The sequence below is a fragment of the Dermacentor variabilis genome, chromosome 2 (genome assembly GCF_050947875.1).
Source record: "Dermacentor variabilis isolate Ectoservices chromosome 2, ASM5094787v1, whole genome shotgun sequence".
Lineage (NCBI taxonomy): Eukaryota > Metazoa > Arthropoda > Arachnida > Ixodida > Ixodidae > Dermacentor > Dermacentor variabilis.
Genome location: NC_134569.1, coordinates 45637604 through 45661859, shown reverse-complemented (window position 1 = coordinate 45661859; position 24256 = coordinate 45637604). Strand labels below are relative to the sequence as shown.

General features: G+C 49.2%; 1 protein-coding gene across 1 annotated transcript; it reads left to right on the top strand.

Annotated features, from left to right (window-relative positions):
- Positions 1-6585: 6585 nt before the first annotated feature.
- On the top strand, positions 6586-23604 carry LOC142570830 (uncharacterized). The gene is made up of 3 exons (XM_075679145.1): positions 6586-6884; positions 7155-7334; positions 23454-23604. The coding sequence occupies exons 1-3, from the start codon at positions 6617-6619 to the stop codon at positions 23528-23530; spliced, it is 525 nt and encodes a 174-aa protein (XP_075535260.1). The 5' UTR covers positions 6586-6616; the 3' UTR covers positions 23531-23604.
- Positions 23605-24256: the final 652 nt, after the last annotated feature.

The following is a 24256-nucleotide window of genomic DNA, read 5'->3' as shown; positions in this document are numbered from 1 at the left end:
CAGGTCAGCTCTCGTCAAACAAAATAGGACCATATAGGCGCTACGTTAAGCTTTGGCTCTGCTGTGACACAATACTTGCTGCGATACCCATGCAAATCAGAATACAAGTAAAAGATCCCCAGCGATTCAAATCTACAAACCCAGAGAAATTGAAGCCTGGTAAATCTTACAGCCAAAATCAAACGCTTACCAACCCAAGCAGCACCATATCACCAGTCCTTCTCCGCCGTATCCAGTCAGTTGTAAGAGGTGGTCAATCCCAAGTCGCCTCCAACTTGATCGGAATATCCGCCGGTCACCATGTCCCAAAGTCCGTGAGATCTCATTGCTGTCTACGAGTTGTAGGACGATCTCACTGCTGCCATCCAGTTAGGTTTGGAGGACAATCCCAGCGCTGGCAACGAGTTGTAAGGTTTATAGGCGTAGTTGAAGGGAGGAGATTCCCACCGCTGGCAAAGAGTTGTACGAGTTGGGGTCGGGCATGAAATAAGTGGTATAGCTGGCCCATGTCGTCGTTCGACTCATCCACGCTAAGGACGTTGTTGAAGGGAGGGACTATTCTCATCGAGAACGAGGAATATGGGATTTATTTACAAAATCTACACGAAGGGTGGATAACGTTACATTTCATCAGTCTAGCATGACTGAAAAGAAAGCACGAATGACGAAGCATGAAGCACGAAGCCCACAGCACACGACTTGAAGAGCAGCTGAAGACTGCTGCTTAAAAACCCTTTGTCCTCCCTAGATCCCTAGGTGAGGGAAAACTGCCGTTCAACCTTCGTCCAATGGGAGCGTCCAAAATCATCGTAGTCGACGCGCCCTTGAGGGGGAGGGTTCACACACTTGCTTCCGCAGCTTGGTTTCACTGAACACACTGAGGTGAGCGGGTCCTCGTAGACCTGGGTTACGACGCTTGACCCCAGCCGGCGCCACTTGATTGCAGAGCGGACTCCTCAGATAGCCGCCGCGACTGTCAGCAGACTGTGACGAATTCAGGGGCCCGTGTTACGGCTGGCGTCTAGCACCTATTACTTAAATGATATTGCGCGACAAAAAACGACACGGACGTGAGAGAAGACGACACACCTAGCGCAAACTTTCAACTAAGTTTATTGTGCCACTGCTTCGAAGCAGTGGCACAATAAACTTAGTTGAAAGTTTGCGCTAGGTGTGTCGTCTTCTCTCACGTCCGTGTCGTTTTTTTTTTGTCGCGCAATATCATTTAAGTAATGGATTACCAGCTTGCCCGGAATGCTGCTCTCATTAAGTCTAGCACCTCGTGCAGAAAGGACTTTCACCGAAGCAGTGGCACAATAAACTTAGTTGAAAGTTTGCGCTAGGTGTGTCGTCTTCTCTCACGTCCGTGTCGTTTTTTTTTTTGTCGCGCAATATCATTTAAGTAATGGATTACCAGCTTGCCCGGAATGCTGCTCTCATTAAGTCTAGCACCTCGTGCAGAAAGGACTTTCACCCACCATGCCTCGTCGAAATGAAGCGTGACTTCCTAATTCGCCATGGTCATCTCGAGTGTCTGCCGGTCTGGCGGAAGCCCCGCAGTGTTCACAGGCCTCTTTTGTGTGTGTGTGTGTGTGTGTGTGTGTGTGTGTGTGTGTGTGTGTGTGTGTGTGTGTGTGTGTGTGTGTGTGTGTGTGTGCGTGCGACTTTAGAGGGACCCTTTCCTCGAACTGTCAGGCTCTACAGGGGAACTTCCGCGAACCAGCAACGCCCAAAAGAGAAGGACAAGCATCTGCAATTCCCGGACCTGAGGCTTGGTATAACCGGAGGCGGGACGCTCTCCTCCTTGCAGCAGACTCGGTATAACCAGATGCTCGGTATGAGCAGAGGAGGAGGGGCCCTCTTTCCGCGAATCAGACTCTGTGCCGATCACGTGACGTCGACGGAAGATAGATCCCTCCCACGATTGTAGAGAGCCTATTTAAGGGGCTCCGAAATGTACTTTTTAGATCACTTCATTCTTTTCTCATCATCTTTCATCAACCTTTCAATAAACCGTGGAAGTTTCGCACTAGAAATCGTCTCGTCCTCTCTTGGTCGCCATGATCTACCGGATGCCTGCAGCCCGCCGACAACACCACGCTACCAAATAGTAACGTCGGTCGAGCTTCGATAGGCAGGCGTCACTACAACTCGGCAGCAGTACGATACGCTACCCTGGAGTACGCAACACCCGTGAAAACGCACCGCAAAACACCATTTTCCAGGAGCTCTCTTGGTCCAAGTAGACCGTGAAGGCAACAGCGAATCAAGTAACAATACTCGGTCCGCCGAACGTGGCTAGCCTTGCTGGCGTCGCCGACTCTCCGAAGGAGACGCATGGTTGAATAACTTTGCTGTGGTCTCCAGTTCTCCGAAAAAGGTGCATGATCGGTTAACTTTGCTGGCGTCACCAGTTCTCCGAAGCGACATGTCGCAGCGGGGCGGGAAGGGTTCGAAGGTCGCTTCTCCGAAGGACGCCACCCCCGCAGGCTGATCGTAACACGGCCAAGCATCATGAGGCAAGGAACCAATTGCATTGGTTTATGGTCTGCCATGGCGGCGTGGACTTGGTGCGACGCAGAAGGAAGCCGGATGAGAAAAAAAACATGCTAACATCACTTACGGCGCGCCGCTGATTGGTTTATCAGCTTTGCGACCACGGTCGCGCGACTGAAAAATGGAGCAGCGAGCGACTGGCCCAGAATAGTCGCTTTTCGTGCAAAGCGACCATTTGCGACCAACTTGGTCGCGCGACCGCTGTCGGTCGCCGGTGCGAATGGGTCTTCATGCTTGCTAATTGTGCAAGCCTTCCCAATCGAAAGAGGGCACTACAAGCCGATTCGCCACGAGTGTATTGTCTCCTGCGGCGCGAGCGCTGGCGTGGGAGACTCACTTCAGCAGCCGCCATAAGGGAGAGAAGGCGGTGGCCGAAGAGCTGTCTTTCCCGAGCGCCGCCACCACATCGTCTAAACCCTATAGTCTACCACCGTGTTTCAACCCTCTAAACCTGGTCAAAGCTATCGCGTGACAGCAAGTGCGCGGCGCAGCTCGTTTGCCCGAGAGCACGGGCCTTATTCAACGGCGCCATCATATGGGCGGTCGAAGTCGAACCGCCGTGAAAACGGGCGAAAGAGCGAAGGTAAACTATTCGCTAAAAAAAAAAAAAAAAAAAAAATCTGGGCTACATGTGACAACAACCGGTCTGTAGCTAGGCGGTAACGGCAAAAAGCCGCAGACGAACACGTCGGCTTTCGCAACGCATTCCGGAGCATCTAAACCCGTGAAGTAAAGGCGACATTCACTCTCGTATCTACCATCGCACGCATTTGTGAATATCGGATGCCAAATGTAATGCTGTAGAAGAAACGAGCCACCGGCGTTTAAACCTTTTGCTTAAATCTACACGCAGATATTACGTGCTTCTTCTGCGGCTAAAGGTTTGACCAGAGTTTATCTCATATTGGGTAGTTGTCGTCCCGAAGCAGCACTGACGCGGTGAATATTGAAAGGTTCGTCGTAATTGAGAGTTCCAAATATTTATCGCTCGGGAGTTCTTTTAAGTGCGCTTATGAATGAAGTACAAAGGGGCTTTCGCATTCCGGCCTCATAGGAATTTCGGCCGGAAGCCGGAAGCGCGCCATTGTGTTCTCAAATTCTATTGACAATGAATGATTAACTTTCAAGCATGGTAGTACTTCCAAAAGGAGTGTCGTCCAGGAGCACGAATAGCAACAGCTAATATAGTGCCCAAAAAGTCGCGGCAATCTCTAGCGCCAGCTCGACGAATCCGCGTGTTTGAAAGGGAATCTTGTTTTTAAAGATAAAACATTGCAAAATCATTAGCCTGAGTTAGCAAATTCTGGAGTTTTACGCAACAAAACCACGATTTGATATGTAGGCATTCCGTAGTGGGGACTGCGGATTAATTTTTTATCCCCAGCGGATTCTTAAAGTGCCCACAATGCGCGGGACACGGGCGTTGTTTGCCTTTCGTCCCCATCGAAACGCAGCCGAGGCCGTGGCCTTTATTTGATCCCGAAACCTCGCACTTATAGCTGCGCGACACCATATAGCCGCTAAGCCACAGCGGCGGGTCCTTAGACTGATCCTAATTTACACTGCCCCGCAGAGTAAGATATGTGGGAGATTAAGGGCAAAAGGCCGCTTCATCCGAGTGCTTCGGCAAGCCCATACAAGCTTCGGTCCTCCAAATACACTTCTATCGCCACTGCCGTGAAACATCCAACTTGTATTCTTTTTTTTTTTTTCAGAACGTGATTTAAAAGAACGAACTTGCACGCGCTGCGACGTGGTTATCGTTGCAGCGACTACAGCTTGTTCAGACGATGACGCAGGGAATCCAGACGGCAAAAAGTGACAAAAAGACTGCAACGTCACCGGTAACCACCGTCAGCGCATTCCGAATAGTGAGATCTCAGGCCGTAGTTTTGTAACGATCTACTTCGGCACCGCACATCGTAAGAAGAATCGAAAACGATGTGAAACGTTACGTTACGAAACTCGGGCCTTTTGTGGCGGTAATCTGTAACGATTCATTTCATTGCTTATTATTATCGCCCGACGCCCCGAGTGACCGATCCAGGCGATAAGGGTCATAACGGCGCATTGGGAGGCGAAAATAATGGGAAGTGAAATGAAGACCACAAATGACGGCCTGTGGTTTTCACCATGCCGACCCAACGCGATGGCCCAGCGGCTATGGCGTCGTGCTGAAGAGCTCGCCAGGACCCGGGTTCAATCGCGGCGGCGGCATCCCGATTGGAGGGGCACACAAAGACACCCGTGCATAGGGGGCACGTTAAAGAACCCGACGTAATCACAGTTAATGCGGTGCCTTCCACTATAGCGTGCCTCACAATTTAATTTCAGTTATTCTCTATGTCCGTGCTTTAAATGAAAAGAGCCGAATTCATAAAGACAACTGAGATGAATGGGTGCTTTTTCTTTTTCGGCGACGCATCTGGTGGCGGTCGACATAGGTAAATACGAGCGACTCAATGATAACTCGCTAAGATTTGTGAGCAAACTTTTCATTAATCGCTCTAATGTACATTTTATTGCGGAATGAAAACCGGTAAGTGCGCGAGGCATGCCCGCGTAGTAAAAGTCCTGAATTTCGAGATGTCCCGTCTTCGAACTTTCACAGAATGCATTAACATTTCGCGCAGCTTCCTTCCGTATTGCGCAAGAAATGCTCATTGGGAAATTATTTACTGGGATGCCAAATTCTTCCAGAAATTCCCCTTACAGCTGACCCATCCGTCAGTTCCCGCGTCCAAAGAAACCGTGGCGGGTCCTCGACCCCAACGCGGAGAGTGCGACGGTGCTGTCGGGATTAATCGCGAAGCGAAACTGCTTTGCAGAATGAAACCTGCGTTTATGTCGTCCAAGGTCAGTACGAGACACGGAACACAACGCTGATGATGGAGTACCACTATAGCGCAATAAAGAGAAAAATAAAATTTACTAAATAAATAAACAAGTGAGCTGGTTGCGTGTGGTGCAGGACAGCAAGTGAAATGTGGCTTCTACATTCCGTTGCCAAGCGCCCATGTACCGGTTTAGAAGACTCGAAATGGTATTAGTTAATGGATGACATAGAGTGATACATCAATACGTAAACACGAAACGCACACAGACCTTGCGCTGTCAGTGTGCATGTTGCCGGCAGCGCAATGCATATGCCCGCACCAATAGCGCCTGCCGAAGCACTTAAGAAAACTCCTAACACAGCTGCAGGACGTCGACTTGTGCACAGCCCTTCAGGCATGACCTTGGAGAATAAAAGTATCGCTAATTCGCTATTACCGCGCTGGTTAATCGCGAAGGCAACACCAACACTACCCGACGGCGCATTGACAACAGCACGCAGTTGTTACTACAGAACCAACAGAACACAGCGTTAAGGAGTTCGCTGGTGGCGCCATAAAGCGATAAATAATGCTACTATTCACGTTAGGAATTCAACAATAATGACTGCGCACATTCAACGTTCCATTAACTCAACGGTGCTAAAACAATATAAAAAAAAGCCACTTTAAGGTCGTCTGAGTGAAGAACTTGGCATTGGAAGCGTTTTCCTTTCTTTTTTTTCCACTTTTAGCAGCGCGCGTAATTTGAAGAGCAGTGAAAGGAGACCGCGAAACGTTTTATCTCGCACGTTGACAGCAGTCATGGCTCAACTCTAACCGGTGGTTTTACTTGCTGTATATCGCGTGAACTTATACAGCTGAAGCGTAGCACATTCGCGAACCCTGAGAAGCCATCACTACAAGAATAGGAGCAGCCATGTCTTGGAGTTTCGTTCCAGGCCAGCTGGCCGGACGTTGAATTAAGTGTCACAGGCATTGCTGCCAAAACGGTAAATGAATAATGTGATTCTAGTTCACTGTCATCCGCAAGCTAGTACGGTTGCCTCGAACTGACAAATACGCACGATCAGCCACGCATGCGCGGAGGGGCGCTTCGCGGAAGCGCCTATCGCTGTATTACAGTTCGCGGTAAGCTAAAGCGCTCTATCTGTATATCCTATCCACCGATGGCTGGATAAGCTGGAATTGTTCGAGAGAAGTCGAAGCCGCGCTCTAGGCACGGTATGACGGCTTTCGGCTGCGTGTGCTACACTGGTAGGAGCGAAATGGCGCATTGTCCGTCGGGCGAGTCGCGGCGAGCAGACGATATGTTTACGACCAGAGTGGTTTCGCACGCGGCACCGATCCGCGCGAGGAGCAGTAATTCTGGAGCACGCCGAACAAAGGCAGCTTTAAGCGAGGCTCGATCAGCTCGTACGGCGATGCCGCTGCGTGGTTCGCACTGCTGCGGCGCTACGCTTTGGCTGACCGCTGTCGCCGCGCTTGTGACTGGTAAGCTGTACCCTTCCTTCATAAGCATGGCATTCATTGAAAGATGATATGTTTCTTCTTGAATCCTTACACTGTACTGTCGGGCCAGACTGTAGCGGTAACAGAAATAAAGAAGGTAGAGCTCCTCTAACGAATAATAACTAGTGTATGTGGGATCATCATGGCGTAGCCGCGGGTGCTCTAATGTCAGTACCAAGATGACCGTAGCAGGTGTCCATACCCGCGAGTTGACCGCCCACTGAACCCTGACCAGTCTTGCCGCGGTCGCAGCATGCGGCACTCTCGAGCCCGAGTGTCTTCAGCCTCTGGTGCGAGGCTCGTGCGACCATCTGCACGGCCGCTTCTTCTACAACGCCACCAGCCACCAGTGCCAGGAGTTCTTCTGGCTCGGTTGCGCCGAGAACGCGAACAACTTCGAGAACCGCGAGGACTGCGAGAAGGAGTGCCAGCGTGAGTACCTCATTATGGCGACCGGGTGCTGCTCCTTACTGGCGCTGCCCTGCTCTGCTGATTTTGATGAAATAGCATTTGAAGACAACCGGGAGGTGTGATGCGCATTGGATGCACTGATGTTCCATACTGTGTGCCGGAGAAATCTATATGTGTAGCCAAGGGGCGGGGGGGATTATAGGGCTTATAGGGCTTATAGATACGTAGATTTATTGGAGACTTATACGTATATTTAAATATCTTGTTGCGAGGTTTGTGTATACGTGCAGTGAACTGTCTTTCCAGTGACACTTTTATGCCCTTTATCAAGATGTATCTTCGCATTTGTATATTCCATTGTATCTAGCATACGAGGGCGAGTCAAATGAAAGTGAGCCTACCCACCCTACGCATTAATGGTTCGGTTATTTATCTGCGAGGCATGCACGTAGCACAGAGGCATCTCTCATGTACAAAAGGGGCACGCAGGTGTGATGATAAAGGTTCTTTGATGCTTTCGTAGACTGGGTTGAATATGGTTGCGTGACATAATGGACACTCCAAATGTTCATCAGCGTGGTGTCATGAGGTTTCTGATAGCTGAAGGTGTTTCCCAAAAGGTGTTTCCCGTATGGCTGCTCTGTACGTTGAACATTGCATTTCATTGGCCACTGTGAAGCGTTCGAGCAAACGGTTCAAAGAAGGACGTGAAAGTTGCAAAGACGACCCAAGACCGGGCCAAAGCCACCATGCAATCACCATCAACACAATTGCAAACGCTGATGAGCTGATTAGACACGAACGGAGGATAATCATCGATGAATTGGCAGCGCGTGTGAACATCAGTCACGGTGTGGCTCACACCATAATTCATGAACATCTCGGTTACCGGCTCTTGTGTGCGCAATGGATGTCCAAGGTTTTTGACCACCGCCAGAAGACGGGGAGGTTCGGCGCTGCCTTGACTCATCTAAACCGGTATCATGATGAGGGTGACGACTTTTTGTCTGCGATTGTGACCGGGGACGAATCATGGTGCCACTGCTACGAGCCTGAAACACGATGGCAAAGCTCACAGTGGAAACATTTGAATTCACCAACCCCCAAAGAAAGCAAAGGCCATAATTTCCGCCGAAAAAGTGTTGTTGACTTGTATTTTTCGATCGTCAGGAGCCATCACTGATCGAATTTGCTAAACCTGGGGAGACTATCAATTGGTTACGATACTGCGAAACGCCGGATCGGCTGCGTGTCGCAATCAAGAACAAACGACGTGGTAAATTGAGGAGTAGGGTTATCTTAAACCACGACAACGCCCGTCCACAAGTCACTGATGTGGCTAATAAAAAACTGGCAATGCTCAAGTGGGAAACGCTGAGACATCGCCATACAGCCCAGACCCAGCATTGCATCCTAAAAAACAGCTCAAAGCAGCCAGATTCGTGTCGGACGATGACATGAAACAGTCAGTTACAGTTTTTTTGAAGCAGCAACCGAAGTGGTTTTACGATACTGGAGTCACGCGACTCGTTAGTCAGTGAGACAAATGTGTAAATGCTCGGGGAGACTACCTTTAAATAAAGTACCCAGTTTGTCATATATTCGCAGTGGACATTCATTTGACTCGCGCTCGTATATATTGCATTACTCTTGCTTTCTATATGTGCTCCCTGTTGCGACTACAATTTCGGTGCAATTACGATACACGACGGCGCAATACATTGTAACAAAGGACAGCGTCATTGAGATTTTCTCCTGGTCACTGCATATGTACAGAAATGTAAACAAAGTTGTTGAATGACAAAGTATCATTAAAATATTTGTCCTCCACTTGTTCATTTCGGTACCTTTACATTTTTCATATCAACGGCATGCGCTACTTTGCTGGTATCAAACTGACATAGATCTTAAGTTTGTGTGATATTTTGTTTAGTTATTAAATAGACAAAACATGGAAGAATTGATATAAGTTATTTCGGGCGCAGTTTTTGGGACACACAAGTATATTCTTTTATGAAAAAATACATATTTTACTTGTCTTGACAGTGCGTAGCGTACAAGAATTAGTTTGCAGCGTCTTCGGTAGCGGCAAGGCCGTTGTTATTAAAGGGACACTAAAGGTTACTATTAAGTCAACGTGGACTGTTGAAATACCATCACAGAAACCTCGAAACGCTTGTTTCGTGCCAAGGAGAGACTTATTTTAAGAGAAAATGCGTTCTGGAGCGTCCGCGTACCTCTAGCGCAGTTCAAATCGCCCGCCCTCCGATCGAGGAGTACTGACATCATGGTCTCATAGTGACGTTGCGCCATCGGTGAGTAGAACGGCGTCCGCAGACGGCGCTACGGCTTTTCTGCGCAAAACGCGAACGCGCGGCCAGAAACAGAGCCAAGACAGAGCCGACAGCAGAGCGAAAGCGGGAGTATGGTGGCTAGCGGAAGGAGAAACGAATTACGTCCCACATTACGTCCCACGGCACACGGAGAGTCCGTTTTCGTTAAACTATAGGCTGCGGCGAGCTCGCAGCATGGTCGGCGTGGTATATGAGAAGCGACGAGCCTTTTCGCACTCTCAACAGGGCATAAAAATGTGCGAATCGACGCAAAACTCGGCCTAGAAACGTGCTTCGCCACAGCCAGGGCTCAATACGATCCAAGCTGGCACGACCCAGATGTCGTTTCCCGCACCGCCACCAGGCGCCGCTACTATACCTCAAACTCCAGCGCAAGACGCCCATAAGCTGGTACTTCATTCTATGACGCTAACTTCGACGCTCGTCGCAATGGACTCTGACACCGACAGATTGGCTCGCGATGGTGGGCTCAACTTCAGCGATTTGAGCACCGACGAGCGCGACCTGCTGCTGAGGGCTCGCACTGCCGGCGTCGTTGCGTACTACGACGGCGGCCTCGACACCGGCTCTCCGGAGCGGGGAAGCAACGAGGGCTTCCCACGACATCACATGGACGTGGCATTCTCGCTGCTTGTTCCAAATGAAAGTTTCGCGAGCCAGCAGAACCCTCACAGCACGACGCGATAACGAAACTACTGAAACTCCAAAGCGTGCGCGGCGCAGAGTAGAGCGTGCAGAGTCGAGCGAAAACGAAACCTTTCGAACACCCATATTACTGAAGGGTAACGTCAAAATGTTATTTTTTCTTAGAATCGAATAGACGTAGACAAGTAACATTTTTTTTCCGTCTTATAATCGAATGAAATGATATTTATAATACGAGTAGTTGAGTATTAGTAACACAAATTATGAGGAGTCCTTTCGTCATCGGGCTAGTACCGGAATGTCGCTAGGGGGTCTCAAATCGTGTCATGCATTTACCTCACGGAGGAAGGAAACTAAGGAGAGGCCCTGACGTCACTCTTTGTGAAGCAAAAGTGAAGCCGGAAGTTGGCGTTGCTCATCGCGATGCTCCGCCTTTTGTGCCACCCTCCTCTCTTGTTTACATATTTCGCGAAACCACGCCGCGCTGCGCGTGGTTTCGCGCACGCTCGCGCAACATCCAGCAGAGCACAGTGCAGGTAACACAGCGCAACAAGATACGGTGACTAACGCAAACCCGCCCACACAGAGCCTTTGCCACGGCACGAAACCTACCAGAGCAACACGTGTGAGCGCTCAAAATCAGAACAACGCCGCCATTGTGGCCCAAAAGGCGTGACCATACAACAAAAAAATAAAAAAGCAGCAAAAAAAATGAGAACCTACTACGTCATTTCCGCCACACTTTTCTCCTAGCGCGCGGAGGGGGTAGGGCCTCTCCTTAGTTTCCTTCCTCCGTGCATTTACCTCAATTTCTCGGTTACTAAAGCTCTGTTCGCGATTATAGTGACGCCTTAGACGTTCTACAACATTGCTCTACCACTTTAACTTGAGTTTCTGGTAACCTTTAGTGTCCCTTTAATGTATTTGATCCGTCGACAAATTCTAGAAGGAGGAGGCAGAGCTGCAATGTGAGCTGAGCCCCCCCCTTCCCGAACGAAATTTCTGGCTACGCCACTGGTGCAGCCCACGGGTAACGAAGCCAAGAACCATGAAGCCATGGCAGAAGGGGGGTTATCTATTCAGGTAGCCTCGATGCCTTTATTGGCCAGTTGCGTGACGCCTCCGGTTAAAGGAATGTTCCACAACAGCTGCCATGGCCGCGGCGGGCGCTGGCTAACACTACCGCGGTTAGATGTGATGCACACGCATAAATACCCAGAAAGCGGACGGGAGGAAGGCTGTTGCCGTAACTCAGTTTGTACAGTGCCGTACGTCATGCGAATGTTGTGGGTTCGGCTTCTACCCGCAGGAAGTCGTTTTCCAGTTTCAATTCCGTTTTTCCTATTATTTGCACATTTCAATTGAAAACAGTCAACTTTCTCTTAGGTTTTATTGGCTTCATTGTCTGATGACTTCATACTGCTGTTACTAGAGATCGAGCCCCTGGGCTCCATCGATTCTCCTATTTCTCTGGAAAGAAACGTTTTACCTTTACATCCGGGTACCGTTTTTCCGTGTAGGCAGAAAAGTGAATCATGCATATTTTCTGTAGCTAAATGATTTTCTTATTTACTCGGTACACTAAACCCGGTTAAGCCTGCACGCAAGATCTGTTAGTGCCGAAATATATCGCGTATATTGGAGTTTCGTAATTGTGTTCGTCTACAACGCCAACATTACTGATTTTATGGCCTGCCTGACAAAATAACGCATTCAGCTTGAAACATTTGCCTATCCGCCTAGCAACTATAACAAGCCATGTTTATCGTTTAATAACAGTAGATAAATGGGAAGGTAGGCTGAGTCGACCACACTAAGACACAACTAAAAAAATTGAGACTATTTTTATCTCATAAAATGTGCAAATACAAAATATACCGTCGACAAAAAGAAACATACCTAAATATTAAAATGAAGCTAACTAGAAGCTTGAGATGCGCACAAGGCCTTGCCCTGCGCGCAATAAAAGCCCTATTACACGCATTGTTGTGTGCTCGCGGAGCCGTTGAGAGAATATGCCACAATCATGCTAATGCAACCTCAGTTAATTTGACTCCTCGCTTAATTCCAACGCACCAGAAAGTTCCGGCGAGAAACCATACACCTTTCATATGGAAGAAAATATGGTTTAAATGGAACGCGAAAGAATGCCGCTTCTATTAATTCTACACCCGCTGGCGTCTCCACTTGCGTTTAGCGGTCACTAAGAGCTTGAAAACGCGCGCGCGCACGCGCACGCACGCACGCACACAGGCACGCACAATCAGCAGGCGACTGTTTCCGTAGGTGCATAGTTGTTTTGCTTTTATCTTATAGTAGCCTACGCTCCTTCCGCCCGGGAAGCCATTCGTTCCTAATTGTTTCGTGTCGTGTTACATTGAGACAGCGTTTAAGCAGGTCAGTGCTTCTCGCGCATGATGGTTTAGGCGTGCTTCAAGAGCAAGAAGCGAAAAGGCATTACGGACTACTTCAAGAAATAAAAAAAGGTCTGAACTCGTTCAATTTGTCGCCATTTGTTAATTCGATGTTGTTTTTTTTTATAGTTCGACCAGTCGCAAGGGCCGAGTTAATAAGACTCGACGTAGCGTAAGATAAAATGAAAGACGGGCACATTAATATGGTTTGCTAGCCTCAACTAAGATAGGAAAATGCAGAAAGCGACGGAAAGTGTCGTGCATGCGCGCACACAGCAGTGATCACTGCTCATTCATAGGCAGTGGGAATCCACCAGCTAGCAGCCCCGAAATGCTGTCACTATCTGAAAGTCGAGCACTGAAAAGCTGTATGTTGTGCTTTCATCATCATCATCATCATCATCATCATCATCATCATCATCATCATCCTGGTTACGCCCACTGCAGGGCAAAGGCCTCTCCCATACTTCTCCAACTACCCCGGTCATGTACTAATTGTGGCCATGTTGTCCCTGCAAACTTCTTAATCTCATCCGCCCATCTAACTTTCTGCTGCCCTCTGCTACGCTTCCCTTCCCTTGGAATCCATTCTGTAACTCTTAATGACCATCGGTTATCTTCCCTCCTCATTACGTGTCCTGCCCATGCCCATTTCTTTTTCTTGATTTCAACTAAGATGCCATTAACTCGCGTTTGTTCCCTCACCCAATCTGCTCTTTTCTTATCCCTTAACGTTACACCTATCATTCTTCTTTCCATAGCTTGTTGCGTCGTCCTCAATGTAAGTAGAACCCTTTTCGTAAGCCTCCAGGTTTCTGCCCCGTACGTGAGTACTGGTAAGACACAGCTGGTTATAAACTTTTCTCTTGGGGGATAATGGAAACCTGCTGTTAATGATCTGAGAATGCCTGCCAAACGCACCCCAGCCTATTCTTATTCTTCTGATTATTTCAATCTCATGATCCGGATCCGCAGTCACTACCTGTCCTAAGTATATGTATTCCCTTACCACTTCCAGGGCCTCACTACCTATCGTAAACTGATGTTCTCTTCCGAGACTGTTAAACATTACTTTAGTTTTCTGCAGATTAATTTTTAGACCCACTCTTCTGCTTTGCCTCTCCAGGTCAGTGAGCATGCATTGCAGTTGGTCCCCTGAGTTACTAAGCAAGGCAATATCATCAGCGAATCGCAAGTTACTAAGGTATTCTTCATTAACTGTTATCCCCAATTCTCCCCAGTCCAGGTCTCTGAATACCTCCTGTAAACACGCTGCGAACAGCATTGGAGAGATCGTATCTCCCTGCCTGACGCCTTTCTTTATTGGGATTGTGTTGCTTTCTTTATGGAGGACTACGGTGGCTGTGGAGCCGCTATAGATATCTTTCAGTATTTTTACATACGGCTCGTCTACACCCTGATTCCGCAATGCCTCCATGACTGCTGAGGTTTCGATTGAATCAAACGCTTTCTCGTAATCAATGAAAGCTATATATAAAGGTTGGTTATATTCCGCACATATTTCTATCACCGGATTGATAGTGTGAATATGGTCTATTGTTGAGTAGCCTTTACGGAATCCTGCCTGATCTTTTGGTTGACGGAAGTCTAAGGTGTTCCTGATTCTATTTGCAATTACCTTAGTAAATACTTTGTAAGCAACGGACACTAACCTGATCGGTCTATAATTTTTCAAGTCTTTGGAGTTCGCTTTCTTATGGATTAGGATTATGTTAGCGTTTTTCCAAGATTCCGGTACGCTCGAAGTCATGAGGCATTGCGTATACATAGTGGCCAGTTTCTCTAGAACAATCTGCCCACCATCCTTCAACAAATCTGTTGTTACCTGATACTCCCCAGCTGTCTTCCCCCTTTGCATAGCTCCCAAGGCTTTCTTTACTTCTTCCGGCGTTACCTGTGGGATTTGGAATTCCTCTAGACTACTCTCTCTTCCATTATCATCGTGGGTGCCACTGTTACTGTATAAATCTCTATAGAACTCCTCAGCCACTTGAACTATCGCATCCATATTAGTAATGATATTGCCGGCTTTGTCTCTTAACGCATACATCTGATTCTTGCCAATTCCTAGTTTCTTCTTCACTGCTTTTAGGCTTCCTCCGTTCCGGAGAGCATGTTCAATTCTATCCATATTACACTTCCTTATGTCAGCTGTCTTACGCTTATTGATTAACTTCGAAAATTCTGCCAGTTCTATTCTGGCTGTAGGGTTAGAAGCTTTCGTACATTGGCGTTTCTTGATCAGATCTTTCGTCTCCTGCGATAGCTTACTGGTATCCTGTCTAACGGAGTTACCACCGACTTCTATTGCACACTCCTTAATGATGCCCACAAGATTGTCGTTCATTGCTTCAACACTAAGGTCCTCTTCCTGAGTTAAAGCCGAATACCTGTTCTGTAGCTTGATCTGGAATTCCTCTATTTTCCCTCTTTGTACTTTGTTTGTCGCGTGTTAGGTGAGTTGTGGTGGCAGTCGAGTTGCTCGCTTTGTCGCGCCGCTAGTACACAATAGCTAGAGCACTGTACCCTAGCTGCTCTTAACTCTGGCATGCACAGTGGCGGAAAAGAGAGCAGCAGCTTTCCTTCCTGCCCCTGCCCAATTTAATGAATATGGGTTTCTTGACTACTTGCCATGCTAGGGCCCCATACACATTCACATTCGCAGTAATCGATAAGTGGGTTCTGCCGAAACTATTTCCCCAATACTTCCCGAGAAAGGCTCCCTCGCTCCCCGGAGGGCTACACTATGGAACGTGTTTGGTTCTCACCGCTGGTACGATCTGTTGGGAACTCGGCGCTGACGCCCGTGGTTGTACCTGGGTCGCAAGCCCCAAGGGTAGCGTTGGCCTGGCGGCCTGGGGTACAACTGGAAGCATCCGAAGGTCCCGGCAAAGCATGAGTCGACTGGTAACAACAAAACAACTTGTTTATTTTAACATCGCAAAGAGTTGGCGGTCAGGTTTGACCGAAGTAGAGAGACGGGAGAGCACTTCACTCAACAGAAGACATCGGAGCCCTCCTTTTGGCGTCCGGGGCAGCTGTTTTTATACTCTCGCAGTTGAGGGCAAGAAGGAACCCCTCAAAAGACGAGCACGTGAATGTACAATGGGCTAATGGTGACGCACACTGTCGTAGCGCTGCCGTAGCACCATGTCGAGCACGATCTCGTAGCACCCTGTTGTAGCGATGCCGTAGCACCATGTCGAGCACGATCTCGTAGCACCCTGTTGTAGCGATGCCGTAGCACCATGTCGAGCACGATCTCGTAGCACCCTGTTGTAGCGCTGCCGGTCGGGCACAATGACTGTAATGAGAGGATGATCCCTGTTTTCGCATCGCCTGGTTCTGGCACAATGACTGGAATGCGAGGATGATCCCTATGCGGTCGCATCGCCGCAGTCGCGCCTGGAAACACCTGGCGGGGAGCGTTGCGGCGACGACGATCGGGCCAAAATGTCTGCCGCCCCGCCGCAGTCGCGCCGGCAAAACCACGTGTCGCAGGCGAAACGCAACAGACCGCCCCGCCGGGGGAAGGAGATCCCGATGGACAGGGGACTGCATCCGCTGTCCGGAGGGATGTCGCTCGATGATGCTCATAACCGAAGTCGGGCGTCCCTCGACGTTTCTTGAGCGCAGCGCACAGAGAAGGCCTCGTTCTCTCGTTCAGGTTCGCACGGGACACTGCAAAGTGACTTCGGGAGAGTTCACATTTTTGTTCTCGTTCCCGGCAAGCGTTAGAACTACGCTGAAACTCAACCGCTCAGTCAGCAAGCACGGCACAACCCTCACTAAGCCCTGCCAGGCTCTTTCCCCTTTTTATACCACTGCCTAGTTCCTTACAGTAGTCTAGCATCACTCAGAACGCGTCCACAAATTGAAAAATTGCACTAGAAAGCATATCATCACTTTGAAACACTAAACAAAAGCAATATGTTAAAAAAAATCCTGCCTCAGGAAGAAAAACATCAGTAACAAACAATTTTGAGGCTGATTCCTACGTTAGGGGCTTCGACTTAAGCCATCGGCGTTACCGTTGAGACTCCCCTTTTTGTAACGCACCTCAAAGGAATATTGTTGTAAAGCGAGGCTCCAGCGCAGGAGGCGGCCATTTTTGGGAGAGATGGTCTGCAGCCATTGGAGAGGGCAGTGATCCGTCTCAATGATAAACCTCGAGCCGGCTAGATAGCATGACAATTTCTGAACGGCCCACATGAGACACGCACACTCTTTCTCGGTGGCGCTATACGCCTGCTCACGACTGGTCAGCTTACGACTAGCATACAGGACGGGGTGTTCTACTTCTCCATTTTCCCGTTGGCACAGTACAACGCCCATGCCTCGCTCACTAGCATCGCACTGAACAATGAACCCTTTTGTATAGTCTGGCGATCGTAGCACAGGCTGGCTTGTTAGGGCACTCTTTAGGGCGCTAAAAGCTCTTTCCTTTGTCTCGTCCCAGACGACTGTTTGAGGCTCTGTCTTTCTTAGAGCATCCGTCAGGGGAGCCGCGATATCAGAGTACCTAGGGATGTACCTCTGATAGTAGCCGGCGACACCCAAGAACGACCGAATATCGGTCTTGGTGCGCGGTTGCGGAAAGTCTCGCACAGCGGCCACTTTTATTTCAGAGGGGCGGCGACGACCCTGACCAATCACGTGACCGAGGTAGACAACCTCGGCCTGTGCTAACTGGCACTTAGGAGCCTTGACTGTCAAGCCCGCTTCGCGCAGGCGGGTTAGCACTGCCCGCAAGTGTGTCATATGCTCAGACCAGGATGCGGAGAATATCGCTACGTCGTCTAGATACGGTAAAGCGAATTCTTGCTGTCCCCGCAACACTTTATCCATGAGGCTTGAAAAACAGTATGGCGCGTTCTTCAAACCAAAACTCAACACTTTAGGACGGAATGTTCCCATTGGTGAAATGAACGCCGCATACCTACTAGCCTCTTCTGTAAGTGGAACCTGCCAATAACCCCTGACAAGATCTAGGGTGGAAATAAACTGAGCGCTACTAACTTTCTCAAGGCGCTCCTCGATGTTAGGGATCGGATAAATTTGATCCTTAGTGATGGAATTAAGCCTGCGGTAGTCGACGCAAGGACGAGGTTCCTTGCCCGGTACCTCAACTAAAATCAAAGGGGAGGTATAATCACTCTCACCTGCCTCAATAACACCGAGCTGTAGCATTTTCTTTACCTCAGCCTCCATAATATCGCTCTGGCGGGGTGACACCCGATACGCCTTGGATCGTACTGGCTCTGGGGAGGTAAGTTCTATATCATGAGTAAGTACCGAAGTCCTACCAGGCCTCTCAGAGAACAGACCTTGAAACTCTTGTAATAGCTGGTGTAGTTCGGTTTTCTGCTCGGGCGACAGCGGTGCTTTACAGAAAAGGTCACTAATGACTTGACCGGTGTCTTCCCTGTTCGTCACTGAGCCTAGTCCCGGAAGCTCGACCGGAAGCTCTTCAGGAACGTTTACCATCATGCACACCACTGCTTCCCTTTGTCTATAAGGTTTGAGCAGATTACAGTGGTAAACTTGCTGTGCTTTCCGCTTTCCTGGCAGACTTACCACGTAGTTAACGTCCGACAGTTTCTGAACAATTCGTGCTGGGCCCTCCCACTGCACGTCTAGTTTGTTGTTTAGCGATGTGCGCAATATCATGACCTCATCGCCAACCTCAAAACGACGGGCCCTGGCTGTCCGATCATAATAAACCTTGGCCCTCTGCTGGGCCTTTGTCATTGCTTCACCTGACAACTCCTGTGCCCTTCTTAAGCGTTCGAGGAGCTTAAGCACGTACTCCACCACGACTGGGTCGTCGCCCCTGCCTTCCCATGATTCTCGAAGCATGCGAAGCGGAGACCGAAGCGAGCGACCGTACACCAGTTCAGCTGGCGAAAACCCCGTAGCCGCATGCGGCGCGGTCCTTAAAGCAAACATCACCCCAGGCAGACACAGCTCCCAGTCAGTTCGATGTTCAAAACACAACGCTCTCAACACGCGCTTCATGACGGAGTGGAGCTTCTCAACGGAATTCGACTGTGGGTGGTACACTGAGCTGTGTAACAGCTTTACCCCACACCTTTCGAGAAAAGTTGTCGTCAAAGCGCTAGTAAACACTGTGCCCTGATCTGATTGGATTTCCGCAGGGAAACCAACTCGCGCAAATATGGACAGTAGTGCATTAACTATCTCAACTGAGCTGAGTTCTTTAAGCGGCACTGCTTCAGGGAACTTTGTCGCTGGGCAGATCACAGTCAAAATGTGTCTGTACCCCGTGGCTGTTACCGGCAGAGGTCCCACAGTATCAATAACGAGCCGTCTAAAAGGCTCCGTAATGATAGGTACCAATTTCAACGGCGCCCTCGATTTGTCCCCTGGTTTGCCCACCCGCTGACAAGTGTCACATGTCCTCACGAAATGGTCTGCGTCCCGAAAACACCCTGGCCAATAGTACTCTTGCAAGAGACGGTCCTTAGTTTTCTTAACTCCAAGGTGTCCGGACCACGAACCCCCGTGTGACAAGCGCAACAGATCCTGACGATAGCATTGAGGCACGATCAGCTGATCGAACTCCACTCCTCTGCGGTCTAGATACTTCCGGTACAGGACTCCACCTCTTTCCACAAAACGCGCAGTTTTCCTGGCGATACCTTCTTTGACATTGCAGCGCACGTTTTCCAGGCTGCCATCCTTTTTTTGCTCGGCTATCAAAGCCGACCGGCTGACTTTTAGCAACCTATCAAGTCCGTCTGACGTAGGCGCGATGAGCAAATCAGTAGATAGCTCTTCTAACTTTCCCGAATCGGGATTTTCCTCTCCGGTATCTGGTGCCTTTAACGTTACAGACTCAAGTTTATTCAGTTCGGGCGTGCTCTGAATATCAGCTTGCTGCGCCTCTGACCCTTTTTCGTTGTTTGATAACGTCGGCCCCGCAACTACCGCCTTTGCAGCGAGCTCCCGAACCTTCGATCTGGTTAAGGCCTGAACACTAGCTTCACCAAACAAAAGCCCCTTCTCGCGCAGGAGGTGATCGGACCTGTTTGAAAATAGGTACGGGTACTGGGGTGGCAGCACAGATGACACTGCCGCCTCTGTCTCAAGCGCTCCGAAAGGTCCTTCAATAAGCACCTTTGCTACTGGCAGACACACGCTATGAGCTTCCACGGCTTGCTTGATCCACGCGCACTCGCCCGTGAACATATGGGGTTCTACATAAGACGGGTGAACTACATCCATCGTAGCTGCGGAATCGCGAAGCACTCGGCACTCTTTCCCGTTCACGAGGAGGTCTCGCATGTAAGGCTCGAGAAGCTTCATGTTCTCGTCAGTGCTGCCTATTGAAAAAAACACAACTTTTGGTGTTGTTTCCGGACACTGCGCCGAAAAGTGACCCGGCTTCTGGCACGTATAACACAAGCGCGCTCGCCTCATCTCGAACCGCTTTCTGCGTTTGGCTGCCGCCGTCTCTTTACGTCTGGTCGGACTGCTTTCACTCGCATCCGCACTACGCGTGTCCCCCTTTACTCTCATGGGTGTGAACTTCGGCCTCTCGAACTTCGAGCCAAATTCACCCTTTTGACCGTCCTTAGCTCCGCGAGCCCGACGCGTCACAAACTCCTCGGCTAGCTCAGCGGCTTTAGCCACCGTACAAACGTCTGGCCTATCCAAGACCCAGTATCGCACGTTCTCAGGTAACCGACTATAAAACTGTTCTAGCCCGAAACACTGCAGAACTTTATCGTGGTCACCAAACGCTTTCTCTTCTTTGAGCCACTCCTGCATGTTCGACATAAGCCTATACGCAAACTCTGTATATGACTCACTTCTGCCTTTCTCATTTTCCCGAAACTTCCGACGGAACGCCTCCGCAGACAGCCGGTACTTTTTTAGCAGACTCGATTTTACTTTGTCGAAATCCTCTGCCTCCTCTCTATCCAAGCGAGCGACTACGTCGGCCGCCTCGCCGGGTAACAAAGTGAGCAAGCGCTGTGGCCACGTTTCCCGAGAGAACCCCTGCTTCTCGCACGTTCGCTCAAAGTTAACCAGGAACAAACCAATGTCCTCTCCAAGCTTAAACGGCCGCATCAGGTCAGTCATTTTGAACAATACGCGTTCTCCTGCACCGTGTGCCTGACTTCCATTACGAGCGCGTTCGATCTCTACCTCAAGACGCTTCATTTCCAAAGCGTGTTGACGGTCACGCTCTTGTTGCTCTCGCTCTTTCTGTTCTTTACGTTCACGCTCTTCTTTTTCTTTCTGTTCTTTAAGTTCGCGCTCCTGTCTTTTTGACCTCTCCTCAATAGTCTCAAGGCATTCCGACAGCTCGTCATCCTCAGCCTCTAACTCAAGAATAGCCTTTAGCAGTTCTGGTTTTCTGAGTTTGTCCGAGACATCCAGACCCAACTCTCTTGCAAGCTCCAACAATTTCGGTTTGCGCAACGACTTCAAATCCATGGCTGCTCTGAATGCTGCTTTCTCTACTGCTTACTATTGTCTTGCCGCAAACTAACCCGGCAGCAACGACAACCACAATTACCAGCTCTGTTTCTGACACTAACGAAAGCCTGGCAAAGCTCAGAAGAAGAAAGTCCCGCACTCACCAAACCTCGCAGCCAAGAGTCCAGCGCAGTCGTTCCGCTGCAGGCAACCAGTCATCACACAGGGCTCGTTGCACTGCTCCCGGATCGTCGTTGAGCTGCTTAGCATACAGTCAACTGCATATCTTCGCTGCTGGCCTCCGTTGTCGCGATCTCACCGCTGGCAGACAGTTGTTTGAAGTCGGAGGCGATCTCACCGCTGCCAACCAGATGTTTGGTTCTCACCGCTGGTACGATCTGTTGGGAACTCGGCGATGACGCCCGTGGTTGTACCTGGGTCGCAAGCCCCAAGGGTAGCGTTGGCCTGGCGGCCTGGGGTACAACTGGAAGCATCCGAAGGTCCCGGCAAAGCATGAGTCGACTGGTAACAACAAAACAACTTGTTTATTTTAACATCGCAAAGAGTTGGCGGTCAGGTTTGACCGAAGTAGAGAGACGGGAGAGCACTTCACTCACCAGAAGACATCGGAGCCCTCCTTTTGGCGTCCGGGGCAGCTGTTTTTATACTCTCGCAGTTGAGGGCAAGAAGGAACCCCTCAAAAGACGAGCACGTGAATGTACAATGGGCTAATGGTGACGCACACTGTCGTAGCGTTGCCGTAGCACCATGTCGAGCACGATCTCGTAGCACCCTGTTGTAGCGATGCCGTAGCACCATGTCGAGCACGATCTCGTAGCACCCTGTTGTAGCGATGCCGTAGCACCATGTCGAGCACGATCTCGTAGCACCCTGTTGTAGCGCTGCCGGTCGGGCACAATGACTGTAATGAGAGGATGATCCCTGTTTTCGCATCGCCTGGTTCTGGCACAATGACTGGAATGCGAGGATGATCCCTATGCGGTCGCATCGCCGCAGTCGCGCCTGGAAACACCTGGCGGGGGGCGTTGCGGCGACGACGATCGGGCCAAAATGTCTGCCGCCCCGCCGCAGTCGCGCCGGCAAAACCACGTGTCGCAGGCGAAACGCAACAAACGCGACTGTATATTTTATCGCCTGTTTGCGGAGGACGGATATAAGAATTTCTGGTGGCGAATGAAGATGACTTAATTCATTATTGCTGGGCTTGAATTCTGGAAATGCCGTATGTGGGGCCCTAAAGAAAGTATTCTTTATTTCTTAAGCTTACTTTTTCAGAGTAGTTCTAGCATCATTTAGAAACCATATCACGTGGACATGTATTTGTTTGAAATGAAACCAATGCTTAGAAAGAAAAATACGAAAAGTCTCGGTGCACATAAATGTGTAAGAAAATCAATGCGTTCGCTCTGTGATCATAATGGTGCTAAGAACACAATAACAAGTTTGTTGGTTTTTCAAAATAATTGAGTATAAATAACGTTGTAGGTAGCTATAGTTGAATATTTCGATATGTCTCTTCATATCCTATTCATATCCACTTGGACCAGCGGAACTGATACGGCACTGCAAATATAGGGGGTAAGAATTAGTTCGTAAAAAAATAAAGTTAGGCGATATCATTATCCAAACGTGCTTCAAGAAAAGCGACTAAAGTGATTGTCTCTTTAGAAAAACGCCAGCTCTCCCAAAATCCATTAGGTGCAGTGACTTTCATGAAAAATAATTATAGATGGGTGTTAAAAAAAAAAAAAAAACATGGCAGGCGTGACGTTCTTCCGGCTTCTGCAATAAATGCCGGCGCATGCAGCCCGTAAAAGCATAGCCTTCGAGACCTGTTTCTGTTTCTCCGAGGAAGCGGTCGCAGAGGGCTGGATTTGGACATCTCCTATTGTAATCCCCGTGGGAGTAGCGTGAAGCTATAATTTGAAGTATACCTTTGTAGTTTCATGCTGCCCTCAGTTGGGTGACAGTTATTCCTCTTTTTATTGAGCTCGAAGTTTACAGTAGCAGGAGCTCAAAGGTAATCCGGAGCGAGATCCTTCGGCTACGCCGTCTCTCATAACCTGAATTTAGATTTGGCGCGTAAATCATCTCGGCCACCTAGGCTGCTGTTTGGTGTCAACGAGTCAGATTGCACTTTTGATGACAATTACCTAAGCTTTTTCTCGCTGGTCAAAGTTAATTTTCAGTCATTTGCATTTCAATGCATCCCCCTTTCTCGACCTTTCTTTTTCCAGACTCGGGAATACCTCTGCCAAGACCTAAAGGCAAGTGCAGTCCGCACACCCTGGCTATTATAGAAATTGGTAGCTAGTGCACTGCGACAGGAATAGCAACCTCAAGTGAGCACGTCACAGTTAATATGCAAAATACCACATTGCTGACTGATTTGCCGCTCGAATGGCATGTGCAAATGCTGGATGTTTTCATATTCACAAATCTCGCCATTGATGTATATAAAATTAAACTGTTCATTGGTCGAAGGGCATTGTACTTTAAATGTTTTCTTTCGTTCAGCTCGTAATGCCGAAGCTCAGTAAGGTCAACTTAAAAACACAGCGTAAAGTATCGATATACTTCACCACATAAGAGACGCGCATTGAGGCGAAGGGTGGCATAAACCATTTAGACGGTTGTGCAGGTAGGTGCCGCCACCTCTTGGTGCTTTCTTGTACCAAGTTCTGGTACGGTTTTGACTGATCGTCCCTCTGTACAGTTCGAAGCGCCATGTCAACAGTCGGCACGTTTGCAGTTTCCTGCATTCACCATCACTTGCTGTCAGTAGAGAGAGGCAGCGGTTTCGACCCTCGAACCAAATAAAGTTGCATGCAAACAGTAGGAGGGGGTGAACTCGGGGGTGCGTTGCGCCAGCAGCATGCAAGCAGTTCTACCGATAGATACTCCCTGCAGGCGACTTCGCATGCATGAGGTTTATCGCGCATGTGGGCAGTTGGAGGATGCGGTATCTAGTGGCAGATTGTTAAAGCTATGCTAAAATATTATTGCGGCAATTACGGGGCTTTCAGTCACATCTCTGAGG